At 42.6% G+C, this 17,512-nt stretch overlaps 1 protein-coding gene across 1 annotated transcript in view; it reads left to right on the forward strand.

Moving 5' to 3' along the window:
- The window catches only part of LOC137624597 (transient receptor potential cation channel subfamily A member 1-like), a 51,866-nt gene extending 46,972 nt beyond the window's left edge, over positions 1-4,894 (forward strand). The window contains exon 8 of the mRNA XM_068355551.1: positions 110-4,894. Within this exon, the coding sequence (XP_068211652.1) occupies positions 110-862 (753 nt within the window). The 3' untranslated portion in view covers positions 863-4,894. The remainder of the gene's footprint in view (positions 1-109) is intronic.
- The last annotated feature ends 12,618 nt before the right edge of the window (positions 4,895-17,512 follow it).

Consider the following 17,512-nt stretch of genomic DNA (forward strand, 5'->3'; position numbering starts at 1 on the left):
ATTGATATTCAAAGTATGAAGGTAAATGAAAGCTCACATGGCACGATTATAATTTCACATGAAAACTGGAATAATTGTTTCTCTAATAACTATTTTGTATCTTTTGCAGGTCATAAATTGGCAAAGTGGTATTATAGCACTCTTATTGACATGGTTACACCTTATCAATGCTCTGAATGAATTACCAGTTTTATCGGTGTTCATGCCAGTGACCGAGAGCTTCATCAAGAGTTTCTTTAAAGTAATTTTCTATATCATAATGATCGTTTTTGTTTTTGCCTTTACTTTTCATCTTCTTCTGAGAGATCAGAGTGCCTTTGCCACTGTACCTCAAGCTATGGTCAAAACCATTGTGTGGATGCTTGGAGATTTAGGATACGATGACACGTTTCTCAAAGAAGAGGAAGCACTTTATTATCCTATTATGGTAAATTCAATTTTCGTAGTCTTTGTAACTATACTCGGTGGTTTCATCGCAAATATGGTCATCACCCAGCCAGCCAACAAGCTGAACAACTTTCGAGATAAGGCATTATTCCACAGGGCTGCTAGTCGAACAAAACTCTTCCTCAAACTGGACATCTGTTTTCCATTCTTTCGCAAAAAGAGGACAGTCGGAAGTTTTGTCGACAATGAATCCAAGGCGATAAACTTCTTCATGAAGAGAATTGTTATGCTGGATAACAAAAATGAACTTATGCCTGAGACAGAAGTAAGTCCTCTTCAGTTACAGTTAGAAGAAAATAATAAACAATTCAATGCCATGCAGATTCAGTTTCAGGAACAGAAAGAAGAAATAAGAGAACTCAGACATCAGATTAATTTCTTGGTTAAGACTTTAATTGAACAAAAACAGTCATGAAAACTTTGTAATAATCCAATAACTGTAGGACATGTGTATACACTTAGATAATTTTCACCAGTTTTATATAATTTTAACCAATTGGTATTGTTCACAAACTATACAAATTTTGACTGCATAAGTAGTTAATACAATACAGTAAAGACAATTATATAAATTTAACACAAAATAGACAATAGTATATTAAGCACAGAGTTGAATATATACATACTCGTATATGCATTATGAAGAATTTTAATTTGTTCAAATATCTAGTAGTTTCTAAGGAGACAGTGATGTTTTCATCAAGTGTACAGTGCGTGTTAAGCCGAGGCATCATATAGCTATTTTTCTTCGTTCTTTTCATTTTGTAATTCAGATGAAAACTAGATTTTATCTCAATCCCTTTATTGTTACGATGGATCTGAAGGGCCTTCCTGTCCCAAGTGTTATAAATTGCTATTCTCATATTACCAGAATTGAGATTTTAAGTATTTGTTTTCATGATTGGTTTTGCAAGTTTTCCCTTTATGCCCTTTACAGGGTTTTAACTTTTGGTCTATTTGTATGTTTTTGATGTTTAATTGTCATAAGTGACTGTCATCAATTCTTCATTCATGCAATAAACAAGTTTCCTTCACAGTTACAGACCAGACGTCAGTCCATTAGTTAATGTAATATTGTCAGGTAGCTCTGCTTTTATTACTTACTAGGATTGAAATGGCATTTAGTGTTTGATCTATTTTAATCATGAACTACATTTGTATTTTTCTCGAATATATTTTTTTAATTCCCTATTCAATTACTACGCAAAATATGATTAACTTATATAATTTTCTGTCAGTGATTAGGAATTGACAGTTGTTCTTGAAGAGATTTTTTATTTTGCAAATGAAAAGTTGTATTTTTCATATTTTCATCAAGGAACTTTTTTTTTTCTTTAAATGTTATTACAATATCAGTTGTGTACATATAACTTAAAAGTCATTTATTTCATTTTACATAATTTAAGTAGCTTTGTTTTAAAATCATTTTCGGGTACTTGATGTATACCATAAACTAATGTACAGTACATGTTTCCTATATTTTCAGTGATTCTTACCCAATAGTCTTGTTTATTAATTTTCTACATGCTTTTGAAGTACAGTTTCAGCACAAATTAGAGAAAACAAGGTTTTAATATTGGATTTTATGACTAGCCCCAGTCTTGACTAAAATCACCATTATATGGTTGCACTTGGAGAAACTGCGTATGATTATAAAATCACTGCTTTTATCGTACAGCGGATATAATTTAGAGTTCTCAAACTGTTCCAACATCATTTGTTACTATGCAGCATACAAATCCTTGTCCTTTAATTAGGGTGATTGTTTTGACACAAGCTGGAATTGGTCTTTAAAGTTGGATAACGAGAGGTTATCAAACTGAGTAGCCCAGCATCCTCTTCAGTTGGAAAATACTTGCGTTTGTTTAGAACGGAAGTACAAAACACCTCTGTCAAAATTTTATATTTTCTTTTTCTTTCCAGGAAGTGAATAATAATTAAGATGGAATGGAAGCAAGAACTTTGTTTGCCAAGGGTAGGTTGGACACTTCAACCGTTTTGTGGCTAAACCAGCTATGGGTCCCCACTCCCTCTATGCTTCTTGTAGAGGGCATGTTTATTTGCAGGCATCCCCGTGTTTTGAGTGTCGGGTGGGGCCTCTGGTCCCGTCGTACACTCAGAAGGGGAAGAAGCGAGCATGACATTCATCGTAGTCGGACTGAATAACGCCCAAGAAGATGGCAGCGAAGTCGATCGCCAATGTTGTCTTCTTTAGGGCTGTGACTGCCACCAGTGCCCCTACACTTGTTCTCCGGGATCGGTTCCCCGGGGAATACTTTGCCGGTGTCAGGAGATTTTGGATCGACATCGGCTAGTTTTTCAGGTTTCACTGGCGTGTGGTGAATCTCTTATTTTTCCCACTCCATTCCATAGGCAGAAGGCCCTTTGCTCGAGACTGGCAGACTGCTGACGATTAATTCAAACCAAGGAAGTCTCTCCCCCAGTACTCCTGTGCATTTTTCTATGTCCTCAGTGATGCCAGGTGTGAAAGGGAGTGATGGTTCCCAGTGTTAGATAGTCCGGTCCCCTCACCCCATTAAAAAACAAAAAAAAAGGATGGCAAGTCTGGTATGGTTGCCCTCAGCCCAGCCAATAAGCTGTTACTTTTGGAAACTGTGTCCCCCGTGGCTGGTAATTCTAAAGGTAAGGGGAAGCCTGACCCAGTGACTGATTTGCACCCCTCCCTCTGTGTCTGTTACCCCAACATTTGTTCTAGGGGGTCAACGTACCTTTCCTACTTCCTCAGTGAAAGGGGTTGCGGGGCCTTGCGAGTGTACCTTCCCCCCTTGTGACAGTGTACCCAAGTGCATCCCATCTGGTTTCTCCACTCGGGGAAGCATCGTCGTCATGTTTCTTGGACTCCAACCTCTCTGCTTGGAGAGCCAGGAAGAAGAAGAAATGTGTTATCCTCCTCTGACTAGGACTCCAACTTATCTCACATGAAGAGAAATAGGTCAAAGAAATCTTGCAAGCCAGCTGAAGTAGCAGGGATAGAGATCCCAGCACCACCACCATTCTTTCGAGATGGGTGGACAGCACTCGTGTTATTCCCACGGAGCCGGATGTGCCATGGCCCGGGTCCCGGCTTCTGAGACAGAAGTGTACGACCCATAACACTTTCTGGTGCAAAAGTTGGAGGAATTCCTGCGACCTTCATCTCTGTTTCATCCAGGACGCTAGACGCCGCTGCTCCTTTTACCGTAGAGTCCTTAGAGTTGGTAGAAAGGATGACACCATTTGAGGCTGTAGTCTGGCGCATGCATGCCTTGGTTGGCCAAGAATGTCGAGAGTAGGCCCTTTGCCCCGACCCCCAAGAGGGGAAGTACTTGATACTTCTGTCTGGTCCCGTGCGAGGAGATGATGATGCTGGAGAAACTGGAAGAGTCAGGATGAGATGATGGAGATGGTGTTTGAGAAGCTGTAGAGGGTTGAGGTTCAGTTGCAGGCTTTACCTTTTAAAAGTACATATAAGGGTTTCTCTGCTGAGATCCTGTTCTTCAAACTTGCAAAACCTTCTGCCAAGGCCTTGGTCGGAAATTTCTTGGACTGTGGGATTGGAGTGTCCTCTTCTGCAATCATTTAGCTCTCCAACTCAACGAGGACCGGGGCAGACAATTCTTCTCTACAAGATGCCAGGAGCTCTGTGAAATCATTAGCATCCACCTCACAATCCAGCTGCTTACTCAGGTCAACAACCTTCTTGGTGACAGCCTCAACCGTCTCCTTAAAGCCAAGGAAATTGTTACCAAACTGGGGGCAAAGCTTCTTCCAGACACCATTCATGTTGGTTCGCTTCACCTCGTCCCAATCTAATGTAATGCTTGACATCTCGGATGTTGAAGGACTCCCAGTACATCTTGAGGGTCATGTCCTTCTCTGTTGACTCCAAAGCCATTGCCATTGTATTATGGAGGTAGTAGGTCATGAAGAAAGGTCATAGTAGGAACGTAGTGTTAGGTGGCAAGTAAACCACCTTTACATTCAGATGGAAGTCAGCTTAGTTGGCAGGGTGCCAGAAGGCATTGTTTCAGCCTGCAGTTGCCAGAAGCATTACCCCCAAGAAGAAAACTTGGTATCTCCTTGTCAACCTTATATCTTGGTGCATTCTTCTCCCTAGCTATGCCCATCCGGTCCAGCATACGCTTCCAAAATAAGCCTGTCTCATCCACAAAACCTACCCTCCCTATTAACCTCGCCCAACACATCAGGAAATTCACTTGCTGCTTCATTATCTGCTTCACATTGCACATTGTTATGCAGATTGGCAGGAGCTGTAGATCTTATAAACCACACTTTACTTCTCACAAAATCCTCACTTAACCCCCTTTTGATTTTTCAAGGTCTCACACAACCACTTGGCCTTTTCCTGGATCACTATAAGGCTTACTGGGATACACTGCCGATTCTGGTTGTCCAACCAGAGCACTAACAATCTCTCCATCTCAATCAAGAGACAATTGCGGTTTCGTAATAATAGTCAACATCTTAGTGGCAGATCATTTCACATGTTCAAGGATGTGATGTTTATCCTTGTTCATAGTCACCACCACAGAACGACATAGGCCTAACGCACAACCTATGTTCGTAGTGGTCTCCCCATTTTTCGTCTCGCTTCGCTTTCCACTTTAATTTCCATCGTAATGGCTTTCCTCTGCTTGAAGGTACTGCCATCAAAAGTCTCCCTTATGCTTTATAGGCATGATGCAAAATACAAAAAATACAAACAAGGCCATCACCAAAATCCCAAAATACTGAATTTTAATTGCATTACCCATCATTTTCCAAAATCTAGTGGACTCGAACCAAAATTATATAATGAGCAAACACAGGCTGCTAATTGTACATTTTTTGGTGGTGATTTTTAGAAACTATTTTTGGTTATTCATAAAATCCAATCAGAAAACCTATTTATTGATCTTGCAGTCAAAGCTGTGCTTCAGTGGCCTGCAGTAAACTAATATCTGTCAAGTATTGAACTATCAAATTTTACTAGAGATTTTTTTTTAATTTATTAACCAAAAAGGTTTGCTGAATTTTTACAAATATTTTAAAAAAGCAAATTGTTGAATTTTTCAAGAGCAAGTTATTGAATTTTAAAGGATCAAATTGTTGAATTTTTCAAGAGGAAATATTTTTACTTTAAGCATATAATGAATGGTTTTATTGAATCTATTTAAAGCTTGGAAGTTTGTTAAAATTGTTAAGAGGTGCTTACTAATTGTTGATTTTGTTTTGTTGGCATTATGCATGTTGAATTTGTCTATATGTTGAATTTGTCTATAATGTTTGTTTTATTTATAAAGAGGTGATAATGGTCATTGAATTTGTCTTGAGTAATTATTGAGTTTGTAAATGTATCTATCAATGTACAATCTTATACCTGTAAAAAAAAAGGTACTATAGTCCATTTCTTTTAGCGATGCAGATTTGCACCGACTCGCAGCGGTGCCCTTTTAGCTCGGAAAAGTTTCCTGGTCGCTGATTGGTTAGAATTATCTCGTCCAACCAATCAGCGATCCGGAAACTTTTCCGAGCTAAAAGGGCACCGATGCGAGTCGGTGAAAATATGCATCGCTAAAAGAAATGGACTATAGTTGAAATAGAAAAATATTGAGGTAAAGATAAATGCTGTTCTGGGGATAGTAATAATAATAATGGTAGTAGTAGTTGTAGTGAATGATGGTAGGCTATTTCCTTATTCCTAAAACTAGCAAACAAAATCGTAAAATGTGGATGCAACTTCCTCTAACACAGTGGTGGAAGTAGACGGTACTTGAATGTTTTGAGAATTGGTAGGGTAGACTGCAAGCAAGCAAGGCTATCCCGACATCTCTCTAATATTCTATAATAATTAAACTGGACTTCAGGATACTTACACCCTTTCATCTATTCATTCATTCACTCATCGAAGTTGGCCGATAGAAAATATATCTTTAGATGTAGCAGTGTAGAATTGACTTCTAATGCTTCAGATCCATGCTAGGAGTTTATAATCGGCTCTCAAGCAGACTATTTGGCACCTTCTGCAATAAGATACTCTATCAGTAACCCAATCACCTTCAGGAAAGTGTGTTGTAATAAATCAATGCTACAGTTGCAGTGACTGTTTGTAGAAGAATTAAAATAGGCCAGTGTTGCATTTTTAAAACAGACATGGGCATAATATTTTTATCCAATTTTCATTGTTGTAGAATATCATTTACTTTTGCTTGCATTGAAAATAAGCTTTGCTTAGAATTTGCTATACTGTACTAATGAACACTACTATTGCTATACTGTACTAATGAACACTACTATTGCTGTGACTATATTGTAACTGATGTTTGGTGGAATACTTGAGAGTACATTGGGAAACTGTGCAACAAAATATATATTTTTTTTCAGTATTCACAGGACTGTTTTTATAATGAATATAATTTTTTTAAAGAAACTATTATACTTTATAATAAAAGATATGTTTTATGCTGACTTTTCTTGCCTGTAAGTTTAACAAATTTCAGTAAAAAGGTCCTCTCTTACCCTGAAGAGGATAGTGCTGTCAGTACTGGGGATCTTAGGGAAGTTCCATTTGTTTTATATCCTATTTTACTGCAGTTCTTGCTTCCTTTTCATCCATCTTACTGTCCAACATCTAATAACCATCCACCATCCTGGCACCTGAAAGGAGGAATGCAGCGTACCTGGGAAGTCGTCGAAGCTGCAGGTTTGCGAAGGGACGAGAATGGTTCAGCCAACTTGTTACTTTGGACCACCGAGCAGAGAGCGACCGAGTTAAAACTCTCAACAAGCAGAGGAATTCGCTTCAACCTCTAACTAAGAGTACATGGATGGGCATGCTCTCCAGCGAGGCGAGAATTTGCGTCAGTTCACTCGTAGCGAGACATATTAGACACCGACTGATGAGGTTCACGCTGCCGTGAGTGCAGAGAAGGTTTTACTATTAGTTAAACCTTGGTGCTTCGTTGCTACTCTCTGAGAAGTAGGCCTCGCAGGACGGAAACTGTACTGCTATATTCTATGGAAACGGCGAGCGGCAGGAGCTGTAAACAGTCGGCAAACGAAGATTGTCTTTTTCTGACAAGCTAAGGTCTGAGAGCTTGAAGGCAGCATGGAGGAGTCTCGTACTCTTGCAAAAACTTCTGAGCGGTGACCAATCAGGAGAAGGGCGTTGAACTCGTTGGTGATGGGAGAATATTGGCTGATGATGGAAGCAAACTTTGCATACCCTCAACTGACTGAGAAGAATCAGGCTGATGGCAGAAATTGAAAGCAACTGGCGAAACCTACCTGCAGCCAGTCTCTGGGTTCACTTTGAAGGGATCCTCCAACAGGAAACCCCGAGGAGTACTTGTCAACAACAACTCTTGCCTTGCTACTAAAGTAGCTTGAATGCAAGGTGTTGAGGACTTACTGCTAGCAAGGACACAGGAGGTTCCTTGGGCCTACAGCCTTCGGAATCTCTAAGGGAGAGACAGAAGTCTTCCCCTTGGGGGTCAGGTGTGCATTCCCTGTCCCCCCGCCCGTAGAACCTCAACAAGCCGTTCCTTTGAGGGGGGGAACGCAAAATCCCAAAGGAAGGCCACAATTGCCGCAAAGTGTCAAAAGTAAAAGACCCTTACGCTCGAGAGTCGGTGCCGCTTCGCTAGGGGAAGCAACGGAGCCTTCTCCGTAAGGTTGTCCACGGGTCAAAGGGCCACCACTCTTACTTGAAATTTCCCCACAGAAAACCAGTTGCGCAGAGTCGGAATAGCAAATCAAGCCAACGAAGAAGTAGTCTGGGCTTCTTCCCTTTCGAGGATGAAGCTAAAGGGGAAGAGTCCCGCTTAGACTTCTTTTGTCCCCTAGCAAACCTTTACCACTGGGAGGACAGCTACCCCCTACACAAATTACATGGAAAATCCAGGCTGCATGAACGGGCGCTGCAGGAAGGACAGAGGTTGTGTAGGTCTGTCTCTACATCAGACATGTAGGTGCCGCACTGGCGCCCTGCCACACTAGGACAAACCCGCATGGTTTAAATATAGCAAAACACTTTTACTCTGAAAAGAAAACAGGATTCAAAGGAATTACCAAGTTTATCATCTAAGGTTGATGGGAGAGACGGGCAGGAACATCCAATCTCTACGGAGCCCCCCAAAAAATGATAACTCGCCCGCTGAGTGTAAGAGGGGCAACTAGTCTACCCCTGCTGACTACCAGTGGGTAGTTTATCTCGCTAAAAGTCTTTTGGCTAGTTTTCAGCATTTGCCAAAATAATATCCATTGAAAAGAGCTAAAGGGTTTGTATTCGTATCGGAACAAAGCATTTTTCACAAGCTTTAACTTTAGAAGTTCATCCTGTTCAGTCACCTGATTAGGATGATCATTCATAATATGGCCACAGTTGGAATAAAACTTCAAGAATACTATGTACAGTATTATTGAACCTTTTCATGGAGAAGGCATTACTGATAGAATTAAATGAATACAGTACCTAGTACTATGCCCAATAGTGTACAATCTGCGAAGATGTGAATGCAAAGGATGGTCAAAAGTAAGAAAAATCTTATGCAACATGCACAAAGAACTAACTGAACAACAGTGACAGATTAATATCCAGATAGTGGATAAGGAATTTAATAGACTGCAAGTTTTTGTCAAACAAATCAACATGAGTTAGCAGCTGAGGACCAGACAATAATAATACTCAGAGCAAGACATATTGAAAGAATAAAATATTTTCTCAAGAAAGATTTAACAACATATATTCTTTTGCCCTTGAAGAAACAGACTGGATAAAGTTTCTCAAAATAATTTAGTAATCAAGAATCACTCCTAGAATTTTGAATGAATTGTATATAGGTAAAGACATTGTAAATGCAAAGATTAGGTTGTTGAGGAGCCAATGCCCCAGACCTGTTGATGGAACTGTAAGAAGTGAATACTTGGTCAAGGATTTGAAACTGATAGATGAGAGTGATCATGAGGGGAGATGAATCAGTTGTTTGCGGACAATTCTGTATTGGTTGTAGACTTGAAGGAGTAGCAGTGTCGATAAATGACAGAGTTTGGGTGTGTTTGTGTGTGTGTGTGAGAGAGAGAGAGAAGGAAGTTGCAAGTTAATGTAGGCAAGAGTAATGTTATAAGATGCACAAGAAAGGAGGGGGGTGCTAGACTGAATGTCAAGTTGAATGGAGAATTACTTGAAGTAAATCAGTTTAATTTCTTGGGTTCTGTTGTTGTTATTATTATTACTAGCTAAGCTACAACCCTAGTTGGAAAAGCAGAATGCTATAAGCCCATGGGCTCCACCAGGGAAAAATAGCTGAGCGAGGAAAGGAAACAATGAAATAAACTACAAGAGACGTAATGAACAAATAAAATAAAATATTTTAAGAATAGTAACAATAAAATTTCTCATATATAAACTTGAAATATTCCAAAAAACAAGAGTAGTAGTAAAATATAATAGTGTACCTGAATGTACCCTCAAGCAAGAGAACTCTACCCCAAGGCAGTGGATGATCATGGTATAGAGGCTATGGTACTACCCAAGACTAGAGAACAATGGTTTGACTTTGGGGTGTCCTAGAAGAGCAGCTTCAGCCAGTGAACAATTACAGTGCAGTAGTGTACACCTTGAATGTTGTCAGGTGTATGAAGACAAAGGAGAATGTGGAAAGATCAGGCTAGACTATTCGTTGTATGTGTCAGCAATGGAAAAATGAGCCGTAACCAGAGAGAGGGATCCAATTTAGTATTGTCCTGTCAGTCAAAGGACCCAATAACTCTCCAGCAGTAGTATCTCAAAAGGGTGGCTGGTGCCCTGGCCTACCTACTACTTTGTTGCTACAAATGGTGGAGTGAAAGAAGATATATGTCATAGTGAATGAAGGATGTAAAATGTTGGGGCAGTGAAGGGAGTGGTAAAGAATAGAGGATTAGGAATGAATGTAAAGAGTTCTGTATGAGAGTGATTGTACCAACTGTAATGAATCAGAGTTGTAGGGAATGAAAGTGAGAGACAAAAATTGAATTTGTTGAAGATGAGGAGTCTAAGGAGTATGAAAGATGTATCTCAATTGGATAGGGTTAAGATCAAAGTACAGTAATAAGTGTGAAAACGGGTATGATGAATGAATTAGCAGCTAGAGTGGGTATGAAAGTTCTTGAGATGGTTTACCCATGTAGAGTGGATGGAAAAATGTTATTTTTATTAATAAAATAAATTTTTGAATATACTTACCCGATAATCATGTAGCTGTCAACTCCGTTGCCCGACAGAATTCTATGGAGGGATACGCCAGCTATCACAATACTAGAAGGGGGTGTATTTACCAGCGCCACCTGTGGCCAGGTACTCAAGTACTTCTTGTTGACACCTCCTCAATTATTCCTCGGTCCACTGGTTCTCTATGGGGAGGAAGGGAGGGTCGATTAAATCATGATTATCGGGTAAGTATATTCAAAAATTTATTTTATTAATAAAAATAACATTTTTCAATATTAAACTTACCCGATAATCATGTAGCTGATTCACACCCAGGGGGGTGGGTGAAAAACCAGTGTACAAGACTAAAGGATAGCTAAGTATCCCGTATTTCATATAATCAGTTATCCACAATAACAATGAAATAATAAGTACCTGGTAAGGAAGTCGACTTGAACCGTTACTCTGCCTTTAATAAGATCGTCTTCCTTACTGAGCGCAGCGTTCCTCTTGGGAGGCTGAATCAACTCAAAGGTGCTAAAGTATACAGGGCTGCAACCCATACTAAAGGACCTCATCACAACCTTTAACCTTGGCGCTTCTCAAGAAAGAATTGACCACCCGCCAAATCAACAAGGATGTGGAAGGCTTCTTGGCCGACCGTACAACCCATAAAAAGTATTCAAGAGAAAGGTTAAAAAGTTATGGGATTATGGGAATGTAGTGGCTGAGCCCTCGCCTACTACTGCATTCGTTGCTACGAATGGACCCAGGGTGTAGCAGTACTCGTAAAGAGACTGGACATCTTTGAGATAGAATGATGCGAACACTGACTTGCTTCTCCAATAGGTTGCATCCATAACACTCTGCAGAGAACGGTTCTGTTTGAAGGCCACTGAAGTAGCCACAGTTCTCACTTCATGTGTCCTTACCTTCAGCAAAGCAAGGTCTTCTTCCTTCAGATGAGAATTTGCTTCTCTAATCAGAAGCCTGATGTAGTAAGAAACTGAGTTCTTAGACATTGGTAGAGAAGGCTTCTTGATAGCACACCATAAGGCTTCTGATTGTCCTCGTAATGGTTTTGACCTTCTTAGATAGTACTTAAGAGCTCTAACTGGGCAAAGTACTCTCTCCAGTTCGTTCCCCACCATGTTGGACAGGCTTGGGATCTCGAACGACTTAGGCCAAGGACGGGAAGGAAGCTCGTTTTTAGCCAAAAAACCGAGCTGCAAGGAACATGTAGCCGTTTCAGATGTGAAACCTATGTTCCTGCTGAAGGCGTGGATCTCACTTACTCTTTTACCTGTTGCTAAGCACACGAGGAAAAGAGTTTTTAATGTGAGGTCCTTAAAAGAGGCTGATTGGAGCGGTTCAAATCCTGATGACATTAGGAACCTTAGGACCACGTCTAGATTCCAGCCTGGAGTGGACAACCGACGTTCCTTTGAGGTCTCAAAAGACCTAAGGAGGTCCTGTAGATCTTTGTTGGAGGAAAGATCCAAGCCTCTGTGGCGGAAAACCGCTGCCAACATACTTCTGTAACCCTTGATCGTAGGAGCTGATAGGGATCTTACGTTCCTTAGATGTAACAGGAAGTCAGCAATCTGGGTTACAGTGGTACTGGTTGAGGAAACTGCATTGGCCTTGCACCAGCTTCGGAAGACTTCCCATTAAGACTGATAGACTCTGAGAGTGGATGTCGTCCTTGCTCTGGCAATCGCTCTGGCTGCCTCCTTCGAAAAGCCTCTAGCTCTTGAGAGTCTTTCGATAGTCTGAAGGCAGTCAGACGAAGAGCGTGGAGGTTTGGGTGTACCTTCTTTACGTGAGGTTGACGCAGAAGGTCCACTCTAGGAGGAAGAGTCCTGGGAACGTCGACCAGCCATAGCAGTACCTCGGTGAACCATTCTCTCGCGGGCCAGAGGGGAGCAACCAACGTCAGCCGTGTCCCTTTGTGAGAGGCGAACTTCTGAAGTACCCTGTTGACAATCTTGAACGGCGGGAATGCATACAGGTTGAGATGGGACCAATCCAGCAGAAAGGCATCCACGCGAACTGCTGCTGGGTCTGGAATCGGAGAACAATACAAGAGGAGCCTCTTGGTCATCGAGGTAGCGAATAGATCTATGGTTGGCTGACCCCACAGGGCCCAAAGTCTGCTGCAAACATTCTTGTGAAGGGTCCACTCTGTGGGGAAGACCTGACCCTTCCGGCTGAGGCGATCTGCCATGACATTCATATCGCCCTGAATGAGCCTCGTTACCAGCGTGAGCTTTCGATCTTTAGACCAAATGAGGAGGTCCCTTGCGATCTCGAACAACTTCCTCGAATGAGTCCCTCCCTGCTTGGAGATGTAAGCCAAGGCTGTGGTGTAGTCGGAGTTCACCTCCACCACCTTGTTAAGCTGGAGGGACTTGAAGTTTATCAAGGCCAGATGAACTGCCAACAACTCCTTGCAATAGATGTGAAGTGTCCTTTGCTCCTGATTCCATGTTCCCGAGCATTCCTGTCCGTCCAGTGTCGCACCCCAGCCCGTGTCCGATGCGTCCGAGAAGAGACGGTGGTCGGGGGTCTGAACAGCCAATGGTAGACCTTCCTTGAGAAGAATGCTGTTCTTCCACCACGTTAGAGTAGACCTCATCTCTTCGGAAACAGGAACTGAGCCCGTCTCTAGCGTCATGTCCTTTATCCAGTGAGCAGCTAGATGATACTGAAGGGGGCGGAGGTGGAGACTCCCTAACTCGATGAACAGGGCCAGCGATGAAAGTGTCCCTGTTAGACTCATCCACTGCCTGACTAAGCATCGGTTCCTTCTCAGCATGCTCTGGATGCATTCTAGGGCTTGGAAGATCCTTGGGGCCGACGGACAAGTCCGAAAAGCTCGACTCTGAAGATCCATACCCAAGGAGACAATGGTCTGGGATGGAACGAGCTGAGACTCCTCAAAATTGACCAGGAGGCCCAGTTCCTTGGTCAGATCCATAGTCCATTCGAAAATCTCCAGACAGCGACGACTTGTGGGAGCTCTTAAAAGCCAGTCGTCTGACGGAGCCGGACACAAGATCATGATACTGCTGCACAGTCTGTAAACTGTCAATCATGGGCAAGCGAGGAAGTACAGTGACAACCCGAATCTGTCTAGACTGTCTGGGTCGTACAGACAACTCCTTAACGGGTTGCTGAGGTTGCCGCACTGCGTCACAACAAGTCCCTTCTGTTGGTTGTTGAACGTCTTCCCCGTGACACATTGACTCCGTAAACAAAAAAATCCTCTAACAAGGACTAAGCTTGGACTGCATGTCATGCAACACAGCTCAAGGTCTATGGGAGCAGGTGTGGTAACAGACGGGATTAGCGGCTGAAGTGGAACCATTACCTTCCCTGTAAGCATGTTATGCTTAAATAAAAGTCCATAAGAGGTTATGCAGCTAAAGGCTCCCTCCAAATGACAGAGTCCTCAAGGGAATATCAGAAGGAGGGAGAAAAGAACTTTCTCATCTACAGGGACCTTATCCTAGAAAAGCTAAGTTCTCTGAGTGAGGGTTCACTGGTGCAAAAGCAGCAGACTAGAAGGCAACGTTATGAAACTGCTTGACAGTCTAGTGAGTTGGCAACAACCCAAGATGTGTTGAGAAGCATGCGGTAAGGTATGCAGAGCATGATGTATGCAGAGTATGCTGAATGCAGAGCATGCTGTATGTAGAGCATGTTGTATCCAGAGCATGCTGAATGCAGAGCATGCTGTATGCAGAGCATGTTGTATGCAGAGCATGCTGAATGCAGAGCATGCTGAATGCTGAGCATGTAGTAAGCAGAGCCTGCTGTAAGCAGAGCCTGCTGTAAGGAAAGCAGAGCGTGTGCATGGCGTTTAACCTTTCTCAGAAATTCCATGACCAGTGCTAGAGTGCTTTATGCATGCTTGCATGGGGTTTAAACCATGGTATGAAAATGGAGGTAAGGTATGCTGAACAGCAGAGTCAGAACGAGCTGGAACAACAATAGTTGTGGTTTCCTCTTCAAGACTCCGATGAGGGAACACCTGAGGCTCAGTCTGCAAAGGCTGAATAAAAGACAAGCAGAAGGAAGGCGCATGGGTGGAGGAGGCTGACTCCTAGCATGAGTGGTTGAACCCAAGGGTTGCGCTTGCTGAGCGGTTGGCGGAAGCGGAGTAGCAAGTTCCAGTTCCTGTGGAGTGAGCGGAGCGCGATGAGGAAGAGGCTGCGCAGAACAAGGTAAATGTCTCGCAAGCTGAGGCTCCTGAGGCGCAAGGCTAAGGTGTTGTGGTGCTTGCCTTGTGGAGGGTTGAGCTCGCTGCAGCAAGAGCTGAGGAGACTGACTCATGGACGGGAGAGGTTGTTGTACCTCAACCGAGTGTTGCATCACTGGTGGAGCAGCAAGTGGAGGCGGAGGAAGAGAGGTATAATCCTCCTGATCCCAATGTAAAGGTTGCCTTAAGGAAGGCGGAGGCTGAACACCACAGGGAACAGCAAACTCAGCACGTGGCTCAACATCGTACGCCTGGCAGGTGGAACTGCTGGCAGGTGGTACTGCGATCAGGCGGAGCGAGTGTAGGTGGAGGGAGTGTAGGCGGAGGCGGAGGAGCAACACTCTCAGCCCGACACTCACGCATCAAGTCCGAAAGCTGTGCTTGCATGGACTGTAGTAGAGTCCACAACATCGTACGCCTGGCAGATGGTACTGTGATCAGGCGGAGCGAGTGTAGGTGGAGGGAGTGTAGGCGGAGGCGGAGGAGCAACACTCTCAGCCCGACACTCACGCATCAAGTCCGAAAGCAGTGACTGTATGGACTGCAGTAGAGTTAACTTGGGGTCGGCAGACACTAAGTTCTGCTGAGGTAAAGCCTTAACAGCAGAGATCTGTTGTGGCAGAACCTTACTCCTCTTAGGCGGAGTGTAATCAACTGATGACTGAGGAGAGTCAGAGCTAACCCAATGACTGCATTCGGGTTGTGAACTTTAACTTCGTACGTCTGGCATAGGTCTGGACTTAACGTTTAAGAGGTCTTGAGACCTGAGACCAGCGTTACTCTGCCTTTATTTTCTCCCCTAATCTCTTCTGCAGACGAGCAAAATAAGGGCTCAATCGTCTGCGGGTGGGAGAGACGGTCTCGGTAAGACACGCCCACAACCACCGAGAATACTTCTGTGCGCCGATCAAGGCCTGCTGAACCCTTATGCCCTTCGACATTGCTTCTCCCCTGGGCTTGGGAGCTTGCAAGAGGTCCCGGACTGGGAGGACGACTGGCGCGCACAAAAGTACCCTCACGCACTAATCACTTATCACTTTGATTTCTGTTTGCACTTATTTCACTGAACTCGAAACTTTAAGTGGTGTTCCTGAAATACGCAATTCTATCCTTTCTCAAAGTTAGTAATTGCGAAAACAGAATTACAATGAAAGATAATTCAGTGGTTGGAAAGAGACTAAACACTAGATCACTCTAGAAACGTTTAGTTTCTTCCCCTAAAGAGACTAGGGAGAAGAGCAAAAACGATAACGACGTTACTCGTACGCCTGGCAGGCTTGAATGAAACGTTTATCCTCTTTCTCCCTCCGTCTCTATCTCTCTCTCTCTCTCTCTCTCTTGACTTAGAACCTGAGAGAAGAGCCCAATCATATATATCGTTAAAACATATTATTGTTAAAGGAAAAAACTGAAAAGTTCCTTTATTAGGATCAAAACCATTAAGTTAAGAAAGAATGAACAAAACGCTAGACACGGTTACACTTACTGCAACGTGAAACCGTGAACATTCTTTCTCTATCGTAACGATAGAGTGCAAGTTGAACGTTCTGAACGTCAACAACTGCAGAGACAAAACAAAACGTTAGTTCAACTTTGAAAACAGTACGAGACTGTCAAAGAAAATCTTTCAAACTCTGTGGCGGAAATAGCATAATATGTTAACAGGTAAAACCGAAATGACGGGCTCAAAGTTTATTAACTTCGGTAAAAGACCGCCTACTATTAGGAAGGTCGAATATAAACAAATATAAAAATTAATTTTAATGAGTTTATAATAAAAGGAAGTTAATCGAAGAGGCCTATAAGAGGCGGAGAGATATAAAATAAATCTATAACTTTTGTTAAGCAAAATTAAGAAAGAGAGTCTATACTCTCTTAGACACCAACACTTCCGTCTAAGGGAAGGGTCGGCCATTGAAAGGTGAACGAGAGATCATACTCTCTCGTCACCATAATTAATCAAATTAATTCCAAAAGCTAACTAAGCTAATATAGAAGTTTCCAGTAAAGCGACAGCCGAAATCAAAGAGAAATACTTCACCAAAGTCGTGAAAATACTCCAAGAACATAAGCGTATCCCAGAACGTCTTGCCGGAAGCACGACAGAGGAATAATTGAGGAGGTGTCAACAAGAAGTACTTGAGTACCTGGCCACAGGTGGCGCTGGTAAATACACCCCCTTCTAGTATTGTGATAGCTGGCGTATCCCTCCATAGAATTCTGTCGGGCAACGGAGTTGACAGCTACATGATTATCGGGTAAGTTTAATATTGAAAATGGTATTTTGCTGAAGTTAATAAATGCAAGAATTTATGGGGAGAAGTGTAAGAAAAAGGTCAAGGTTTGGGTGGATGGATGGAGTGAAGAAAGCCCTAGGTGACAGTAGGATAGATGCGAGAGAGGGAAAAGAGCATGCTAGGAATAGAAATGAATGGCAAGCAATTGTGAAACAGTTCCGATAGGACCTGCTACTGCCTCAGGGACCACTGAGGTAGCAGCAGTAGGAGAGTCAGCAAATGAAGCTTCATTATTTGTGGTGGAAGACAGAGGAGGGTAGGCTGTGGCACTCTAGCTGTAACAACTAAACTCAGCCGAGTCCCTCGCCAGGCAAG

The sequence above is a fragment of the Palaemon carinicauda genome, chromosome 31 (assembly GCF_036898095.1).
Source record: "Palaemon carinicauda isolate YSFRI2023 chromosome 31, ASM3689809v2, whole genome shotgun sequence".
NCBI lineage: Eukaryota > Metazoa > Arthropoda > Malacostraca > Decapoda > Palaemonidae > Palaemon > Palaemon carinicauda.